Source organism: Phocoena phocoena, chromosome 15 (genome assembly GCF_963924675.1).
Source record: "Phocoena phocoena chromosome 15, mPhoPho1.1, whole genome shotgun sequence".
NCBI lineage: Eukaryota > Metazoa > Chordata > Mammalia > Artiodactyla > Phocoenidae > Phocoena > Phocoena phocoena.
Genome location: NC_089233.1, coordinates 22,112,049 through 22,130,200, shown reverse-complemented (window position 1 = coordinate 22,130,200; position 18,152 = coordinate 22,112,049). Strand labels below are relative to the sequence as shown.

General features: G+C 40.3%; 1 protein-coding gene across 1 annotated transcript in view; it reads left to right on the top strand.

Moving 5' to 3' along the window:
* REXO5 (RNA exonuclease 5) overlaps positions 1-16,918 on the top strand; it is a 41,910-nt gene extending 24,992 nt beyond the window's left edge. The window contains exons 14-20 of the mRNA XM_065892715.1: positions 7,206-7,310; positions 7,802-7,939; positions 11,106-11,198; positions 11,831-12,047; positions 12,293-12,477; positions 13,409-13,527; positions 16,638-16,918. Of these exons, the coding sequence (XP_065748787.1) occupies positions 7,206-7,310; positions 7,802-7,939; positions 11,106-11,198; positions 11,831-12,047; positions 12,293-12,477; positions 13,409-13,527; positions 16,638-16,710 (930 nt within the window). The 3' untranslated portion in view covers positions 16,711-16,918. The remainder of the gene's footprint in view (positions 1-7,205; positions 7,311-7,801; positions 7,940-11,105; positions 11,199-11,830; positions 12,048-12,292; positions 12,478-13,408; positions 13,528-16,637) is intronic.
* The last annotated feature ends 1,234 nt before the right edge of the window (positions 16,919-18,152 follow it).

Below are 18,152 nucleotides of genomic sequence, written 5' to 3'. Positions count from 1 at the left end.
GTACCACATCTTCTTTATCCATTCGTCTGTCGATGGGCATTTAGGTTGTTTCCATGACCTGGCTATTGTAAAGAGTGCTGCAATGAACACTGGGTTGCATGTGTCTTTTTGAACTACAGTTTTCTCTGGGTATATGCCCAGTAGTGGGATTGCTGGGTCATATGGCAATTCTATTCATAGTTATTTAAGGAACCTCCATACTGTTCTCTATAGTGGCTGTATCAATTTACATTCTCACCAACAGTGCAAGAGGATTCCCTTTTCTCCACACCCTCTCCAGCATTTGTTGTTTGTAGATTTTCTGATGATGCCCATTTTAACCAGTGTGAGGTGATAACCTCATTGTAGTTTTGATTTACATTTCTCTAATAATTAGTGATGTTGAACATCTTTTCATGTGCCTCTTGGCCATCTGTATATCTTCTTTGGAGAAGTGTCTATTTAGTTCTTCTGCCCATTTTTTGATTGAATTATTTGTTTTTTTAGTATTGAGCTGCATGAGCTATTTATATATTTTGGAGATTAGTCCTTTGTCCATTGATTCATTTGCAAATATTTTCTCCCGTTCTGAGGGCTGTTTTTTCATCCTGTTTGTAGTTTCCTTTGCTGTGCAAAAGCTTTTAAGTCTCATTAGGTCCCATTTGTTTATTTGTATTTCCATTACTCTAGGAGGTGGATCAAAAAAGATCTTGCTGTGATTTATGTCAAAGAGTGTTCTACCTATGTTTTCCTCTAAGAGTTTTATAGTGTCTGGTCTTACATTTAGGTCTCTAATTCATTTTGAGTTTATTTTTGTGTATGGTGTTAGGGAGTTTTCTAATTTATTCTTTTACATGTAGCTGTCCAGATTTCCCAGCACCACTTATTGAAGAGACTGTCTTTTCGCCATTGTATATCCTTGCCTCCTTTGCCATAGGTTAGTTCACCATAGGTGCATGGGTTTATCTCTGGGCTTTCTATCCTGTTCCATTGACCTGTATGTCTGTTTTTGTGCCACTACCATATTGTCTTGATGACTGTAGCTTTGTAGTATAGTCTGAAGTCACAGAGTTTGATTCCTCCAGCTCGGTTTTTTTCCCTCAAGACTACTTTGGCTATTTGGGATCTTTTGTGTCTCTGTACAAATTTTAAGATTTTTTGCTCTAGTTCCTTAAAAAATGCCATTGGTAATTTGATAGGGATTGCATTGAATCTGTAGATTGCTTTGGGTAGTATAGTCATTTTCACAATATTGATTCTTCCAGTGCAAGAACATGGTATATCTCTCCATCTGTTGGTATTATCCTTAATTTCTTTCATCAGTGTCTTATAGTTTTCTGCATACAGATCTTTTGTCTCCCTAGGTAGGTTTATTCCAAGATATTTTATTCTTTTTGTTGCAGTGGTGAATGGGATTGTTTCCTTAATTTCTCTTTCTGATTTTTCGTTGTTAGTGTATAGGAACGCAAGAGATTTCTGTGCATTAATTTTGTATCCTGCAACTTTACTAAATTCATTGATTAGCTCTAGAAGTTTTCTGGTGGCATCTTTAGGATTATCTATGTAGAGTGTCATGTCATCTGGAAACAGTGACAGTTTTACTTCTTCTTTTCCAATTTGTATTCCTTTTATTTCTTTTTCTCCTCTGATTGCCGTGGCTAGGACTTCCAAAACTATGTTGAATAATAGTGGCGAGAGTGCACATCCTTATCTTGTTTCTGATCTTAGAGGAAATGCTTTCAGTTTTTCACCATTGAGAAAGATGTTTGCTGTGGGTTTGTTGTATGTGACCTTTATTATGTTGAGGCAGGTTCCCTCTGTGCCCACTTTCTGAAGAGTTTTTATCATAAATGGTGTTGAATTTTGTCAAAAGCCTTTTCTGCATCTATTGAGATGATCATATGGTTTTCATTCTTCAATATGTTAATATGTTGTATCACATTGATTGAGTTGCATATATTGAAGAATCCTTGCATCCCTGGGATAAATCCCACTTGATCATGGTGTATGATCCTTTTAATGTGTTGTTGCATTCAGTTTTTTAGTATTTTGTTAAGGATTTTTGCATCTATATTCATCAGTGATATTGGTCTGTAATTTTCTTTTTTTGTAGTATCTTTGTCTGGTTTTGGTATCAGGGTGATGGTTGGCCTTGTATAATGAGTTTGGGAGTGTTCCTTCCTCTGCAATTCTTTGGAAGAGTTTGAGAAGGATAGGTCTTCTCTAAATATTTGATAGAATTCACCTGTGAAGCCATCTGGTCCTGGACTTTTGTTTGTTGGAAGATTTTTAATCACAGTTTCAGTTTCATTACTTGTGATTGGTCTGTTCATTTTTTCTATTTCTTCCTGGTTCAGTCTTGGAAGGTTACACATTTCTAAGAATTTGTCCATTTCTTCCGGGTTGTCCATTTTATTGGCATAGAGTTGCTTGTAGTTGTCTCTTACGATGCTTTGTATGTCTGGGGTGTCCGTTGTAACTTCTCTTTTTTCCTTACTAATGTTATTGATTTGAGTCCTCTCCCTCTTTTTCTTGATGAGTCTGGCTAAAGGTTTATCAATTTTGTTTATCTTCTCAAAGAACCAGCTTTTAGTTTTATTGATCGTTGCTATTGTTTTCTTTGTTTCTATTTCATTTATTTCTGCTCTGATCTTTACAATTTCTTTCCCTCTACTACCTTTAGGTTTTGTTTGTTCTTCTTTCTCTAGTTCATTTAGGTGTAAGCTTAGATTGTTTATTTGAGATTTTTCTTGTTTCTTGAGGTAGGCTTGTATTGCTATAAACTTACCTCTTAGAACTGCTTTTGCTGCATTCCATAGGTTTTGGATCGTCGTGTTTTCATTATCGTTTGTTTCTAGGTATTTTTTTGATTTCCTCTGATTTCTTCAGTGATCTCTTGGTTATTTAGTAAGGCATTGTTTAGCCTCCACATGTTTGCGTTTTTTCCCTGTAATTTATTTCTTAATCTCATAGCGTTGTGGTCGGAAAAGATGCTTGATGTGATTTCAATTTTCTTAAATTTACCAAGGCTTGATTTGTGACCCAAAATGTGATCTATCCTGGAGAATGTTCCGTGTGCACTTGAGAATAAAGTGTAATCTCCTGTTTTCGGATGGAATGTCCCATAAATATCAATTAAATCTATCTGGTCTGTTGTGTCATTTAAAGATTGTGTTTCCATATTAATCTTTTGTCTGGATGATCTGTCCATTGGTGTAAGTGAGGTGTTAAAGTCCCCCACTGTTATTGTGTTACTGTTCATTTCCTCTTTTATAGCTGTTAGCATTTGCCTTATGTATTGAGTTGCTCCTATGTTGGGTGCATATATGTTTATAACTGTTATATCTTCTTCTTGGATTGATCCCTTGATTATTATGTAGTGTCTTTTCTTGTCTCTTATAACATTCTTTATTTTAAAGTCTATTTTGTCTGATATGAATATTGCTACTCCAGCTTTCTTTTGATTTCCATTAGCATGGAATATCTTTTTCCATCCCTTCACTTTCAGTCTGTATGTGTCCCTAGGTCTGAAGTGGGTCTCTTTAGACAGCATATACATGGGTCTTGTTTTTGTATCCATTCAGTGAGCCTGTGTCTTTTGGTTGGAGCATTTAATCCATTCACATGTAAGGTAATTATCGATATGTTCTTGTTACCATTTTCTGAATTATTTTGGGTTTGTTTTTGTATGTCCTTTTCTTCTGTGTTTCCCACTTAGAGAAGTTCCTTTAGCATTTGTTGTAGCGCTCGTTTGGTGGTGCTGAATTCTTTTAGCTTTTGCTTGTCTGTAAAGCTTTTGATTTCTCCGTCAATCTGAATGAGATCCTTGCTGAGTAGAGCAATCTTGGTTGTAGGTTCTTCCCTTTCATCACTTTAAATATATTATGCCATTCCCTTCTGGCTTGTAGAGTTTCTGCTAAGAAATCTGCTGTTAACCTTATGGGGATTCCTTTGTATGTTATTTGTTGGTTTTCCCTTGATAATTTTTCTTTGTCTTTAATTTTTGTCAATTTGATTACTATGTGTCTTGGCATGTTTTCTCCTCGGGTTTCTCCTGCCTGGGACTCTCTGCACTTCCTGGACTTGGCTGGCTATTTCATTTCCCATGTTTGGCAAGTTTTCAACTATAATCTCTCCAAATATTTTCTTGGGTCCTTTCCCTCTCTCTTTTCCTTCTGGGTCCCCTAGAATGCTAATGTTGATGTGTTCAATGTTGTCCCAGAGGTCTCTTAGGCTGCCTTCATTTCTTTTCATTCTTTTTTCCTTTATTCTGTTCTGCGGCAGTGAATTCCACCTTTCTGTCTTCCAGGTCACTTATCCGTTCTTCTGCCTCAGTTGTTCTGCTATTGATTCCTTCTAGTGTATTTTTCATTTCAATTATTGTATTGTTCATCTCTGTTTGTTTGTTCTTTAATTCTTCTAGGTGTTTGTCCTTTAATTCTTCTAGTTTTTTGTTAAACATTTCTTGCATCTACTCGATCTTCGCCTCCATTCTTTTTCCAAGGTTCTGAATCATCTTCACTATCATTATTCTGAATTCTTTTTTTGGAAGGTTGCCTATCTCTACTTCATTTAGTTGTTTTTCTGGGGTTTTATCTTGTTCCTTCATCTGGTAAAAAGTCCTCTGCCTTTTCATTTTGTCTATCTTTCTGTGAGTATAGTTTACATTCCACAGGCTGCAGGATTGTACTTCTTCTTGCTTCTGCTGTCTGCCCCCTGGTAGATGAGGCTATCTAAGAGGCTTGTGCAAGCTTCCTGACAGGAGGAACTGGTGGTGGGTAGAGCTGGCTGTTGCTCTGGTGGGCAGAGCTCAGTAAAACTTTAATCCTCTTGTCTGCTGATGGGTGGGGCTGAGTTCCCTCCCTGTTGGTTGTTTGGCCTGAGGCAACCTAGCACTGGAACCTACAGACTCTTTGGTGGGGCTCATGACTGACTCTTGGGAGGGCTAATGCCAATGAGTACTTCCCTGAACTTCTGCTGCCAGTGTCCTTGTCCCTGGGGTGAGCCACAGCCACCCCCCGCCTCTGCAGGAGACCCTTGAACACTAGCATGTAGGTCTGTTTCAGTCTCCTATGGGATCACTGCTCCTTTCCCCGGGTCTTGATGCACATACTACTTTGTGTGTGCCCTCCAAGAGGGGAGTCTCTTGTTTCCCCCAGTCCTGTCGAAATCCTGCAGTCAAATCCCACCAGCCTTCAAAGTCTAATTCTGTGGGAATTCCTTCTCCTGTTTCCAGACCCCCGGTTAGGAAGCATGACATGGGGCTCAGAACCTTCACTCCCATGGGTGGGCTTCTGTGGTATAATTGTTCCCCATTTTGTGAGTCACCCACCCAGCGGTTATCGGATTTGATTTTATTGTGATTGGGCCACTCCTACCATCTCATGGTGGCTTCTCCTTTGTCTTTGGATGTGGGTTATCTTTTTTGGTGAGTTCCAGTGTCTTCCTATCAATGATTGTAAAGCAGTTAGTAGTGATTCCAGTGCTCTTGCAAGAGGGATAAGCGCATGTCCTTCTCCACCATCTTCTCAGGAAATTTTTAGAAGACATCCATTTTACAACACATAATAGTAGCTGTTTCTCGCCTCCCCACCGCCACTCCACGAGGAGGGGGCAGGCAGGCGGATTGGTGGCACCGCACACTGGCAGCCCATGGCCCTGCTGGCCCGGGCTCGGCCGGCCGCTCCACCCCACCGCCATTGCCTCCGCCACCGCAGTGTGTCTGGTTCTGTTTTATAGTTGCTGTCTCTTTAGTGAAATACTCATTTTGTTCATGCATAATTTTCCTGATTTCATTAGTTGTCTGTCTATCTTTGTTCTCTTTTAGTTTTTTTTTTTTTTGTCAACTACCTCTCCAATTGTTAGTGCCTGGCATGGTGGAAGGGAAGACTTTCACTAATCAGCTCAGCCTGAGGTTTCAGGACCTCTCAAACATACTTTGAGGATGTGTCTTCTCTGAGCTTGTGCAGGTGCTTTTAGTTGTCTCGTGTTCCCTGAGCGCCTGTCCCTGTTTCTCCTGAGCTTGCAATCTGTTGCTCCTCCTGACATCTGCTTTTGTAACTGCAGCTCTAATGTGCTGTGGTGATTGCATATGTTTTCAGTGGCTTCCAAACAAGGCTGCCAGTCCTATCAGTGCTCTGAGTCAGGTGAGACAGAAACTAGTCCCTCAGGCAGTGCCCAGCCTAGCCATGACATTGGCTGCATGGTCCACTCTTGTTTGTCCAGAGGGAAGATCTCCAGTATGGGAAACTTCCTCTGTGTTGAGCCCTGCTGGGTCAGATAGGGGAAGGGATGGATGAGTACACAAAACTACATATTTTCCTTTCCCTTTTGCTGGAATCTCTTCTGGTTGTTGTTGTTTCTGGGTGCTGTAACTTCTCAACTGGTCTCTAGAGTTGTTGCAAAGGTATTCTGGTCTATATAGTGTTAACTCGGTGTCTATGGAAAACTGAGGGCTTAAAGCTGCCTTGTACTCTATCTTGCTGATGTCATGCTCTCTTTTTCTTTTTTTAAAGTGTTGGGGTTTTTTTGAGAAAGATGTGCTGGGAAAAATAAGTTTATAATGCTCTTGGGAGGGACTGGTATTTGTTTTATTTTTTTCCCCCCCGCAGGATCCTTAATTTCCCTCCTGATTTCTTTATTTCCTTCTTTTCCTTCACTGCAGTGTCTCCAGCAGGGTATTGCCTCTTCTCTATATATCTGATTCTTCCCCAGAAGCACTGCTTCTCTGAGGCTGTCAAGTCTCTTCCTTGTAGTTAAGTGCTTGAACTATCAAAGTTGTGACCTGTGTTCATTATTTTGGCATTTTGTTGTACTTTCTTTCTGGGGCTGATTTTGTTTGTTTCATCCAAGTCTTCCATGCCCCTTGATTTTTTTTTTTCCCCCCAGAGTCTCTTGTGTCTCTTCTCCCTCTCTTTATTCACAGGCTTGCAGAATTTAACTTGTTTCTTTACTTAGAGGTAATTTGAAGATTGTAGTAGCCTGCTTCTTAGTAATGCTGAAGATCTGGGTCATATGTGATTGTATTTATTCTCTTTCCTGATTATATGGTTTTTCTACAAGGCTGTGTGGTGTCACCATTTTCTTCTGGACCTTGAAGTCAGCCTCATATTGCTTTTTAATATGGGTAAAAAGACAACCATTGTTTATATTACTGTGGCTCACCTCCATGAGCCACAGTAGACTATTAGGTTCCTGCTTCATCCAGGCTGTGCTGTTTTCTGCAGGTTCTTGAGCAGGCCAGAGTGGAAGTCCCCCTGTTTACCTTCAGCATCGTGCAGTTCTCTCTTGAACCCTTTCCACCCAACCTCAGTGAGGAGATGAGCAAAAGAGTAAGTGAATGGGTTCTGCTAGATGATTTATTTGACCTATTATAATCTCCCCCCATTAAGGAAAGTAATACATACTTCATTAAGTTTACTGTATACTTCTCTAAATTTTTTCTATATGTATCAATATATTTTCATTTTTATAAAAATGGGAATCAGACTATATATACTCTTTTGCAACTTTATTTATTCCTTTAACAGTATATCTTACACATCTGTTCATAACACTATATAATCTTATTTCCCTTGTGCTGCATAGTTTTCCATTGTATGATATACCTATTTTCAGCATTTGCACTTTATAAATTTTTGCTATTCCAAATAATGATGCAATGAAATCCCTGTATACAAATCCTTGTACATTTGGCAAGTGTTTGTGTTAAGAAATTCCTTGAAAGGAATTATCCCATGTTTTGACTCATAATTTCTTTAGATTTGACTTAATTCTCTTTCCACATCCACCTCCTTACTATATTCTGTTGTTTTTCTTATAGATGAAGATCAAGTGGATGGAGATGTCAACTGTCTATGCTGGGCCATTTAGCAAAAATTGTAACCTTAGAGCTCTGAATAGGCTGTTTGAGAGTTTTGGTCCAGTCCTGTCAATGACTCTTACTCTTGAATCCCATCAGGTAATGAGACAAGAAAACTTAGATTTTGACCTTCTAATCTAGTGTGGGAAATTCAGATGCCTTCTAGGGTCCTTCAAGTATTAGTGATTTGAGCTTGATTGTCACTGACTGGAATGTGAGACATGCTCTGTCTCATGGGAACAGTGTTGACCCATAAGAATGTGTGCCCCATATTGCCAGATCTTCTGATTTTTTTGTTTTGAGAATCAAGAAATCTGCCAATTTTCATATTGTTGTCTCCAATTTTCTTAAATATTATGTAAGCCAGACAAAAAATATGTCTAGTGGTTTAATGTAGTTTATGGGCTTCATGCTTGTGACTTCAGCTTTAAATGATAAAATGCCCTTTCAAAAACAGCAGTAGCTTCCATGTGCTGGGAAGTCTGTAGGGCTTAAATCCAAAGTAGGCTCATAGCTGGGTTAAGATACTAGAGGAGTAGGGCTTTTTTTTGTTGTTGCTGTTAGCTCTCCAATCTCTTGGAGTAAGTTTTGTTTATTAGTTTGTTATTTACATAAAAACCCTATAAAGAGTTTAATTATTTTTACTTTTTAAGAAATAATACTTGTATATGGTTTAAAAAATTCATACTTTTTAAAAGGATGTATAGATACATCCTTTTGTATAGATAGAGTAAGCCTCTTCATGGTCATAGCAGGAAGTCAGATAAAGACTAAAGTTACTATATGAAGCAATAACAACATTATAAGTACTATGAGATGGGAAGCCATGAAAAGAATTGAAAACAAAAACTTAGAATATATGTAGAATGATCTACAATAACTGGTAACAATGAAGGGAGAGAGGAACTAGGTGACTGGGAACAGGGGTTAGGGGAAGACTTTTCACTGTAAATTTTTTTGTACCTTTAGAATTTTGATATAGGCAACTATTAATCTGGTGCATTAAACTATTATGTGTAATAGCTAATAATACAACTAATAACTATTAGGTTTAGTAACTATTAAAGTGAAGCAAAAATTAAAGTCTCTAAAGCTATCTAACTGCAGAATCCTAGATGTTTAAAATGTGCTTTCCCCAAATCTTTTATTGTCTTTCCTACACCTAAAAACAGAAATAAAAAGATCATCCCTGGGAACATAGACTGAGGGATGGGAAAGGGTATTCAAGGGACTGTCACTCCTTCCTGTAAGTCGTCTTGTCTTTTTTTTTTTCTTTCTTTTTGTAAAGTGTACATAAAATTTGCCTTTTAAACCATTTTTATGTATAGTTCAGTGTTATTAAGTACATTCTCTCTAGAACTTTTTCATCATCCCATACTGAAACTCTGTACCCTTTAAACAGTAACTCCCCAGTCCCCTTTCTCCCAGGCCTATTAACTACTATTGTGTTTCCTGTCTTATAAATTTGACTACTCTATGTGTATCATATAAGTGGAATCCTACAATATTTGTCCTTTTGTGTCTGGCTTATTTCACTTAGCATAATGTCTTCAGGGTTCACCCATGATGTAGTATGTATCAGAATTTCATTTCTTTTCAAGGCTGAATTATATTCCATTGTATGATTATACTACATTTTGTTTATCCATTCGTCCATCTATGAACATTTGGATTGTTTCCACGTTTTAGCCATTCTGAATAATGCTACTATGAAATGAACATGGATGTACAAGTATTTGAGTCCCTGTTTTCAGTTCTTTGGGGTGATATACACAGATGTGGAATTTCTGGGTTAAATGATAATTCATTTCATTTTTTGAGGAACTGCCATACTGTTTTCTATAGCAGCTGCACGATTTTACATTCCCACCCGCAATGCCAAGGGTTCCAACTTCTCCATATTCCAGCTGACACTTGGGGTTTTTTTTTTTGGTCTTTTTTGTTGTTTGTTTTTGGCTGCACCCCATGTGGGATCTTAGTTCCCCGACCAGGGAATGAACCTCTGCCCCGTGCATTGGAAGCTAGGGGGTCCTAACCACTGGACCACCAGGAATTCCCCTGACACTTGGTTTTTTTTTGTTTGTTTTTGGTTTGGGGGGGAGGGTTGTTTAGATAGTAGCCATCCTAATGGATGTGAAGTATCAATAGTATCTCATGGTTTTGACTTGCAGTTCCCTAATGATTAGTGATGTTGAGCATTTCTTTGTATGCTTATTGGCCATTGGTATATCTTCTTTGGAGAAATGTCTATGCAAGTCCTTTGCCTATTTTTTAATTGGGTTGATTTTTTTGTGTTGAGTTTTAGGAGTTCTCTATATATTTTAGATATGAATCCTTCAGTAGATATGTGATTTGCAAATATTTTCTCCCATTCGTTCTGCTGCCTTTTGACATTGTTGATGGTTGTTCTTTGATACACTTTTTAATTTTGATAAAGTTTAACTTCTCATATTTTTTTTGTTGCCTGGGCCTTTGGTGTCATATTCAGGAAATCATTGCCAAATCCAATAAAATGAAGCTTTTCTATGGGAGCACTTTAATCTCCATGATGATGCTGTGGCTCAGACCATCACATAGATTTAGATACTCTGGTGTTAATCAAGTGCAAAATAAGTCAATTTGAAGATGCAAATCCAGTGGAAGAACTTAACCTCCCCAAGCTTGTAGGAAAGCTGCTTGTCTAAAATTAAGCTAATAAGGCAAATGGGAATCTCTACCTGTGACCTGCAGCGGTAACTTTAGTGATTTATAATAAATGGTATGGGGGCTTCTCTAGTGGTGCAGTGGTTGAGAGTCTGCCTGCCGATGCAGGGAACATGGGTTTATGCCCTGGTCCGGGAAGATCCCACATGCCGTGGAGTGGCTGGGCCCGTGAGCCATGGCCGCTGAGCCTGCGTGTCCGGAGCCTGTGCTCTGCAACGGGAGAGGCCACAACAGTGAGAGGCCCGTGTACCGCAAAATAATAATAATAAATGGTATGAACAGCAAGTTGGGTAGTAAGGAATTTGTTAGTGCTTTCCCCATACCACCTAGGGAGAGAAGGCTTCAATTTTAAGTGACAAGATTATTTTCTGAAAACTAAGCCCTGGACCATGATGATTCCACTTAAAATTGATGGTCTGTGATCACTGTCTAGCCCAGCACAGCAAGAACATCCATTCTGGTGGCTCTGGCCACTGTAGTTTAGGTGGGCCCCGTTCCTAGCCCCGTCTCTGGCAGTTTGAGCCTGGAAAGCAAAAGTAAGGAAATCTTGATTTTTCTGCAGCCATATCTCTGTATACAATACGAAGTCCTGGAAGGTGCCCAGCTGGCCATAGAGTCTCTGGATGGCAGCCTGGTAGAAGGTACCTGCATCAAGGTAGGGTTTCCAGAGAAAGCATAAAGTAGTACACTTCACTCAATCCTGTATTTTCAGTACTTGTATTTACTCAAGCCTGTATTTACAGCACCCTAAGACATAACAGCTTAGACAAGCACCCTCGAGAGGCTTAAGACACAAGACTTTCTGTAATGGAAAGCCTTCAGCCAAGGCCGGCATTCTTATAGTGGTGACCTAAAACATGATAGCTTTTCATTTTTGTCAAAATCAGCCTGGGCTACATCTTCCATGTACTCTTTATCCCTACTTAGACCCCAAATGGTTTTTCAGGGTGGTTTTTTTGTGGTTGCCCTTTAGCTTTCAGGGGAATCAAATGGTATTTTGATGTTTCTTATGCAATTAAACAGAATTTCATTGGTATAGAAGGCAGAGAACTGATTGCAGTTGGTGGGGGAGAGAAGGAAAGGGAAGAGAGTATCATTTACACAAAAATATTTACATTTTGTATTTATTTATCTATTAAGTTTCTACCATAGTCCTTTGGGGCAGTTATCATTAGGTTCCTTGTATCGATAAGGAAGCTGCAGAATTAAGCTACTTGCTAGTATGTAACAGGCCTGGGGTTTGAAGTGGTGACTTTTCTACCATTAATGCCATCTTTCCTTGGTTAGGTGCAGAGGCCTGTGACAGAGCTCACCCTTGATTGTGACATCCTTGTGAATGAGCTGGAACAAGATTCTGAGAACCGAGGTACTATATACCTGTCTGGAGTGAGTGAAACCTTCAAGGAACACCTGTTGCAACAGTCCAGCCTCTTCCTGGGCCTGGAAGCTCTGATCTTGCCTAAAGATCTTAAAAATGGAAAGCAGAAAAACTACTGTTTCTTGAGTAAGTCTATGCCATTGAATATAGCCTTGGGAAAGGAGATTAGACATGGTGGTAACATGAGGTCAGAGAAAGGAAATGTTCAACAAGTAATCCCTCCTGGGCTGGACCAGGTCAACATCTCCTGATTTTGTCCTTCTCCCTTGGCTCTGGATGGGCTCCAGCTTGGATGGTGATCAGCTTTTTTTGTTTTTGTTTTGGTTTTGGTTTTGGTCCTTAATAACAGAAGGGGGTATTCTTGTTTTCAGGATTCAGAACTTTTGGCAGTGCCCATAGGGCCCTTGGCATTCTCACAGGCAAGAACTGGAAGCTGAAAGGCAGGCATGCCCTAACCCCCAGGCACCTCCATTCATGGCTCAGGGGCTTACCTCCTGAATCAAGGCCCCCAGGGCTTCGTGTCATACCTCCTCCCTCGGAGCAGGAGGCCGTGCAGGTGAGTGATTAAATGTATCCTGGGGTTAGGGGGGAGAGGTAGCTAGCTACCTTGGTTTGCTGGCTCTGGTGGTTGGCCTTCTGATGTTTATGGAAATTAGACAGGATAGTCCTGCTCAAGTGACACTTAAGCCTTCAGTCTTTTTTTTCCTGCCCTGCCACTAGTCTTACTTCACTCTCCAGTGTCTTCCAGCCCTGGACACACCTTTCTTTCTCCAAGATCTCTCATACTTTTGCCCCCTCCAAACTTGCTAAAATCAGGTTTTCCAGGTGTCTCTCCAAGGGACTTTGAGAGGTTAATACAGGAAGTTGGAGACCTGGACAAGTCTTTAGTGATCTACGATTTCCTGAAGTGTAGTACATACATACACAATATGATTTTTGGTGGTCATAGATGGACCTCTTTTTTTTACTTTTATTGATAATGAACTTGTTTTTCTAACATTCATTAAAGTATGCAACCACCACATTGAACGTGTGATTTCATGGATAGTATTACTTAGACGAAGCTAAGGAAGAAATTGACTCACTTTAAAGAAAACCATTAGGGAATATGCAACAGAAGGGTGAAGATAGAAGGTGAATGGTTTAAGTTTGGGAAGCCCTGCCGTGGTCTAATGTCCCACACTTAGCAGATGAGGAAGAGACACCAGAGCTGGTGAGTGACTTTGCCCAGGTCACAGAGATACTTAATGTCAGAGGCCAGACTAGAGCTCTCCTTAGTGATTTGGTTTCCCTAACTCAGGACCCTAAACTGACTTGGAGGTCTGGGGATGCTGGAGTGGACAAGGAACCCTGCAGTATAGACTCTGGCTTCAGACTGAGGATTTGTACAGATCCTTTCCCGGGAGCCTGAGGAGGAATGTTGCAGTCCCTCCAAAGGTCACCGGTGGGTACTCTGACTGAGTGTCAACACCTGGCTTTGATTCTAGATGCTGAACTTGGACCACCCAAAGATAGCAGCCTGGCGCTGGGGCAGGAAGATAGGAAAGCTCTACCACAGCCTGTGCTCAGGCACCCTCTGCCTCATCCTGCTGCCAGGAACTGAGAGGTAAGGACTGAAGGGTTGCCCCTTCATGATTCTGACCTCTGGACTCTCTGGACTTAAGCTTTTCTTGGAGAAAAGCCTTTTGTTGACGTCCAGGCACATAAACGAAAACTGAAATGAATCATCTCTTAACTCTCACAGTTCTAAGAGAGAGGTATTGTATCCCCATGTTACTCGTATTTGCTTTTATAACTACACTTAGTGGTCCCTCAAGGAGACAGCTCATCCCAGTTTAAAGGCAGAGGTCTTAGGTTCTGCAGCCTCTCTGGAACAAGAGGCACTTGAGTAAAAATGGTCAAGAAGTTCTAGGGCAAGGCCCAGGCTTAGATGTGACTATAACCTACCTTTCCCACATATCAGGAGTATGTTCCTGCCTTCCCTGCCCTTGTCCCCTTTACCATTTATGTTAACTTTTAAGAGATAGGGCCTGTTTTGCTGTTTCTAAGACTGAGGAATACTGGAGCAGGACTCTGGGTCCAGTCCCAGCTGTATCACCTATCTCTGCTGACAAGTAGTGGCCAAGCCACTTTCCCACTGTGGATCTCAATTTCCCTTTGGTAAAATGAGGGATTTGGAGTAAATCAGTCATTTTCAAATGCTTGAAACTATAAAACCCTTTCTTTAAAAGAAAAATTGATGTTAAATCTTTACTAAGGCATAAAGATGAGCAATTCTGAAATGGATGAGTAGGTATATGAATGAATGTGTATGCTGGGGGAGGAGAGAAAGAGGGAAAGAGGGCTTTTTTTGAAAAAAGCACAGTTTGAAAATCACTGGATTGTATTATTTCTAAAGTCCCTTAAAATTCTGACATTCTAGGATTCTTTCACAGGCCCAAGGTCCCAGGTGGCAAAACATGAATGCCTCAGGCCTTGAAGCCTGGATCAGAAGTTAACTTCCTGTCATAAAATTCTTGTAACATGTATTAGGGCCACTAGTGAAACAGGCTACCTGCTGGGCAGCTCGAGAGAATTACTGTCTCTGAGAAACAGAAATAAGTACTAGGTTTTACAGCAAAAGAAAAATCTTAGACTGATATACTTCAAACAGGCTTATGGGTAGACTTAACAGCAAGAGGTTTAAAAGCGACCAAAAATTGCCAAAGAAAGAAAAAAGAAAGCTTTTGTTTAAGAGCTTGGACCCTGAGGGGCAAACTTGCCTGGATAAAACTTCTCAGAGCCAGTGTATGGAGGTAGGGGTAAAATAGGGGTTTCCGTGTACCACGTGGAATACTTAGCTTGTAGTTCCCCATCGTGTGGGTAGACTAAGCCAAGAGAGGGCCAAAGCTTTCTTCTCCCAGAAGTAGCTGGCGTGTTCTCAGGGGATGAGGGCTTAGAGGAGGGTGCATTGGGTCAGGGAGCAAAAAAGGCTTAGGTTCTGACCGAGGCAGAGGTCCTAAGGCATGTTTGACAAGTCAGGAGAAAACTCTGGAAATAGCAAATCCTGTAGTAACAAAACCTGCTGTTACTGCTTTGTTTTAAAAGTTGCACTCTGATTTCCATAGCCATAATGATCAAACCCAGCAGCACAAGCATGTATTTCCCCAGACTGTAAGCTTGCTGTGTGACTGACTTCTCTGGGCCTCATCTGTGCAGCTGTCTCCACGACGCCAGCAGATAACACTTGGGAAAGGGTAAAAGCGGCTCAGGAAGAAGGAGTAGCAAGGAGAGTAGAAGGCTTCCTCGTGCTGGGAGCCTGACTCAGCTCTTAATCCTTATACTTCTGGTGACTGCTAAAATTAATACTGAAAATATTAATAATTGCTATAATTCATCAAACCCTTAATGTGTCAAGTACTGCTAAGTGCTTTTATATGCAGTTTTGGTTAAGGTTGTTGAATCTCCATTTAACAAGATGAGAAAAAGGCTCAGATTAAGCAACTTGCCTACGGTCACCCAGCTAGTAAGTGCACAATTAATATTTGAATTCTGATGGCCTCTAGGTCCAGAGCCACTCTCCAGCACTTAGAGCTCCAGTCCTCCATAGCCAAAAGGCCTGTGGCTTGTTAGCTTAAGTTCAGACATCAGGTGGAGACAGATTCTGTGTTTGTCTTTGCTCATTTCTGCCTCCTTTGCCTTGGAGAGCACCTCAGCGCTCTAACCCAATTCCAAGAATATTCACTACATGGTGGCAGGGAACTAATATGTACCAGATGACTCCTAAATTCTAAGCACTGTGCTAGGTGTTTTACAACATACATTATTAAAAGTTAACATCTTGTAAAGTTTTTCAAACAGTGCCTGGCACATGATAGGTGCTACAAAAGTGTTTTAAATAAAGCAAACAAAATTCTAATAGCAGCTTAAAAGGATTCTGATGACAGGCTGCCATTATTACCTAGTTTTGTCATTTAATGGTTGTGTGACTTGAGCAAGTTATATCATTCCTATAAGCCTGTTTTTTTATTTGAAAAGTGGACATAACAATTGTATCTATATCAGTATCTATATAAGGTACACTAGCTGTTTGGAGGATTAAATGAGAACACATACAGAGTCCCAACTGCTTGACATGCAGTAAGTGCTCCATATATGTTAACATGTTAGCCATTATTGTCTGTAGTCCTCACAAAAGCCCTGTGAGATAGTAATTTTAATACTTCTTTATAGTTGAAGAAACTGAGTCTTAGTTTGAGATCATTCACCCTTAGTTGAGATGTGCCTCACATCTGTTAAGTGGCAGAGCTATGATTTGATTCTAGGCATCTGGGACTAGTCAATATTCTTTCCATTGGACCATTTTCAGCAGGCAGCTTTCCATAAGCTGTCTACCTGCCTGCCCCCTGCCCCATGGCACATGCACATATCAAAAAAAACACCTTTTGGGCTTCCCTGGTGGCTTAGTGGTTGAGAGTCCGCCTGCCAATGCAGGGAACACGGGTTCGTGCCCCGGTTCGGGAAGATCCCACATGCCGCGGAGCGGCTGGGCCCGTGAGCTGTGGCCGCTGAGCCTACACGTCCGGAGCCTGTGCTCTGCAACAGGAGAGGCCACAACAGTGAGAGGCCCGTGTACCGCAAAAAAAAAAAACAAAACACCTTTTTCCTCTACTTAAGTCTATAACCATTCATTCAACCCTGTCGACAAAAACTATCTTTATTCCTCATCTGTTGCAGCACTCATGGATCGCTCTCTGGCCTAGGACTGATGGGAATAAAAGATGAAGAGGAAAGCAACATCCTAAACTAGTGTTTGTGAGTCTGCCCACCATTTTCCATGTGCCACATTTCTTAATCCCTTGTGGGCAATGGCAGAGAATTTGGTCAGGCTGCAGGCACTCCAGAGGCTGCCAAACCTCTATATAGTAGACAGTTTGTGGAAACATTGTACCAGCTTAAGGAGTCTAGTCCATTTATATGACATGTACAAATTTTCAATAAATGCCTAAAATTCAGACATTCCTCATCCTAAGACAAGGTGAGGGGAGGAAACCAGTTTGTACTTTCTTTGTGTCAGTGGGTTTATACACAGGTATTACAGCAGGTGCTTATTGCATGTAGCGCTCCTATTAAATGGTATACTGTATATAGGTAAGGAAACCAGGAGGAGTGACTTCTCTGTGGAGAAAACCCAGGTATTACGTAGTTTGTCAAAGTGGTAACATCTGTGAAGCAAATTTCTGTAAGGCAAACTGTTTTCTATTAATGGCTTTTATAATATTGAAGGAAAAAGATAGGCAGACTGCGAATCTGGCAGGTCCACCAGAGCAAAGTTGAAGACTGACTCTTTTAGCTTTTAAGCAATCCAGGAAGCCCCCTTTCAATTTTCAGGGATGCTTCCTTCCTTTCGGAGTGAGACTGCAGTGTTACCCTTTACCAACAGGTGCCTCTATCACACCAGAGCTCCCCCTTAGAAGCTCTAATTTCAGTAAAAGCCTTTGCTTTTTTTTTTAAATCAACTCTCAAATTGTCAACATTCTGTGTTGGAAAGGACATGGGCACAGGCACACACAGTTCCAAAACTGATAGAGATATTGGCTGCCCTCCAGAAAAGATGAATTAATCTGGCATGTAGTATGTATCATTACAAAAAATCTTGTTAAATTTCTCTCTACCCTGGGACCCTGCAATTCCACTCCTAGAGTAATATCCTCAAAAACATGTATGGAGGAGATGTCATGGGGTTATTCAATGGAATTCTAGGTAGCTATTTTTTAAAATTACGTGTGTGTGCATGCACGTGTGTGTAAATAAAATCTAGTGAAAGAGATCTACAAGAAGCAGCAGTAGACCTCTGGATCCAAACTGCTAGATTCTGAATTCCAGCTTTCCTACTTTTTAGTTAGGTGAGCTTGAATTACTGTAAATTATTTAACATCTCTGTGCTTGGTACATAATAATGGTATACATCTTATAGGATTGTTGTGAAGATGAGATAGTGCATTTATCGTATATTATAGGTTGTATAAAGCATGGAGAGTTACAGGATAATCTGTATAGTTTGAGTAGAAAAAACTATACAAAGATATGCACAGCCTTGGAACAAAACCTGGAAGGCTATATACCAAAATATGAACAGTATTTGTCTCTGGCTAGTGGGATTGGCAGATTCGATTTTACCAAATGCTCTTCTGTATATAGGCCGTTTTTTTTTTTTTTAAGTCAGCATATATTGCTTTCATAGTTAGAAAA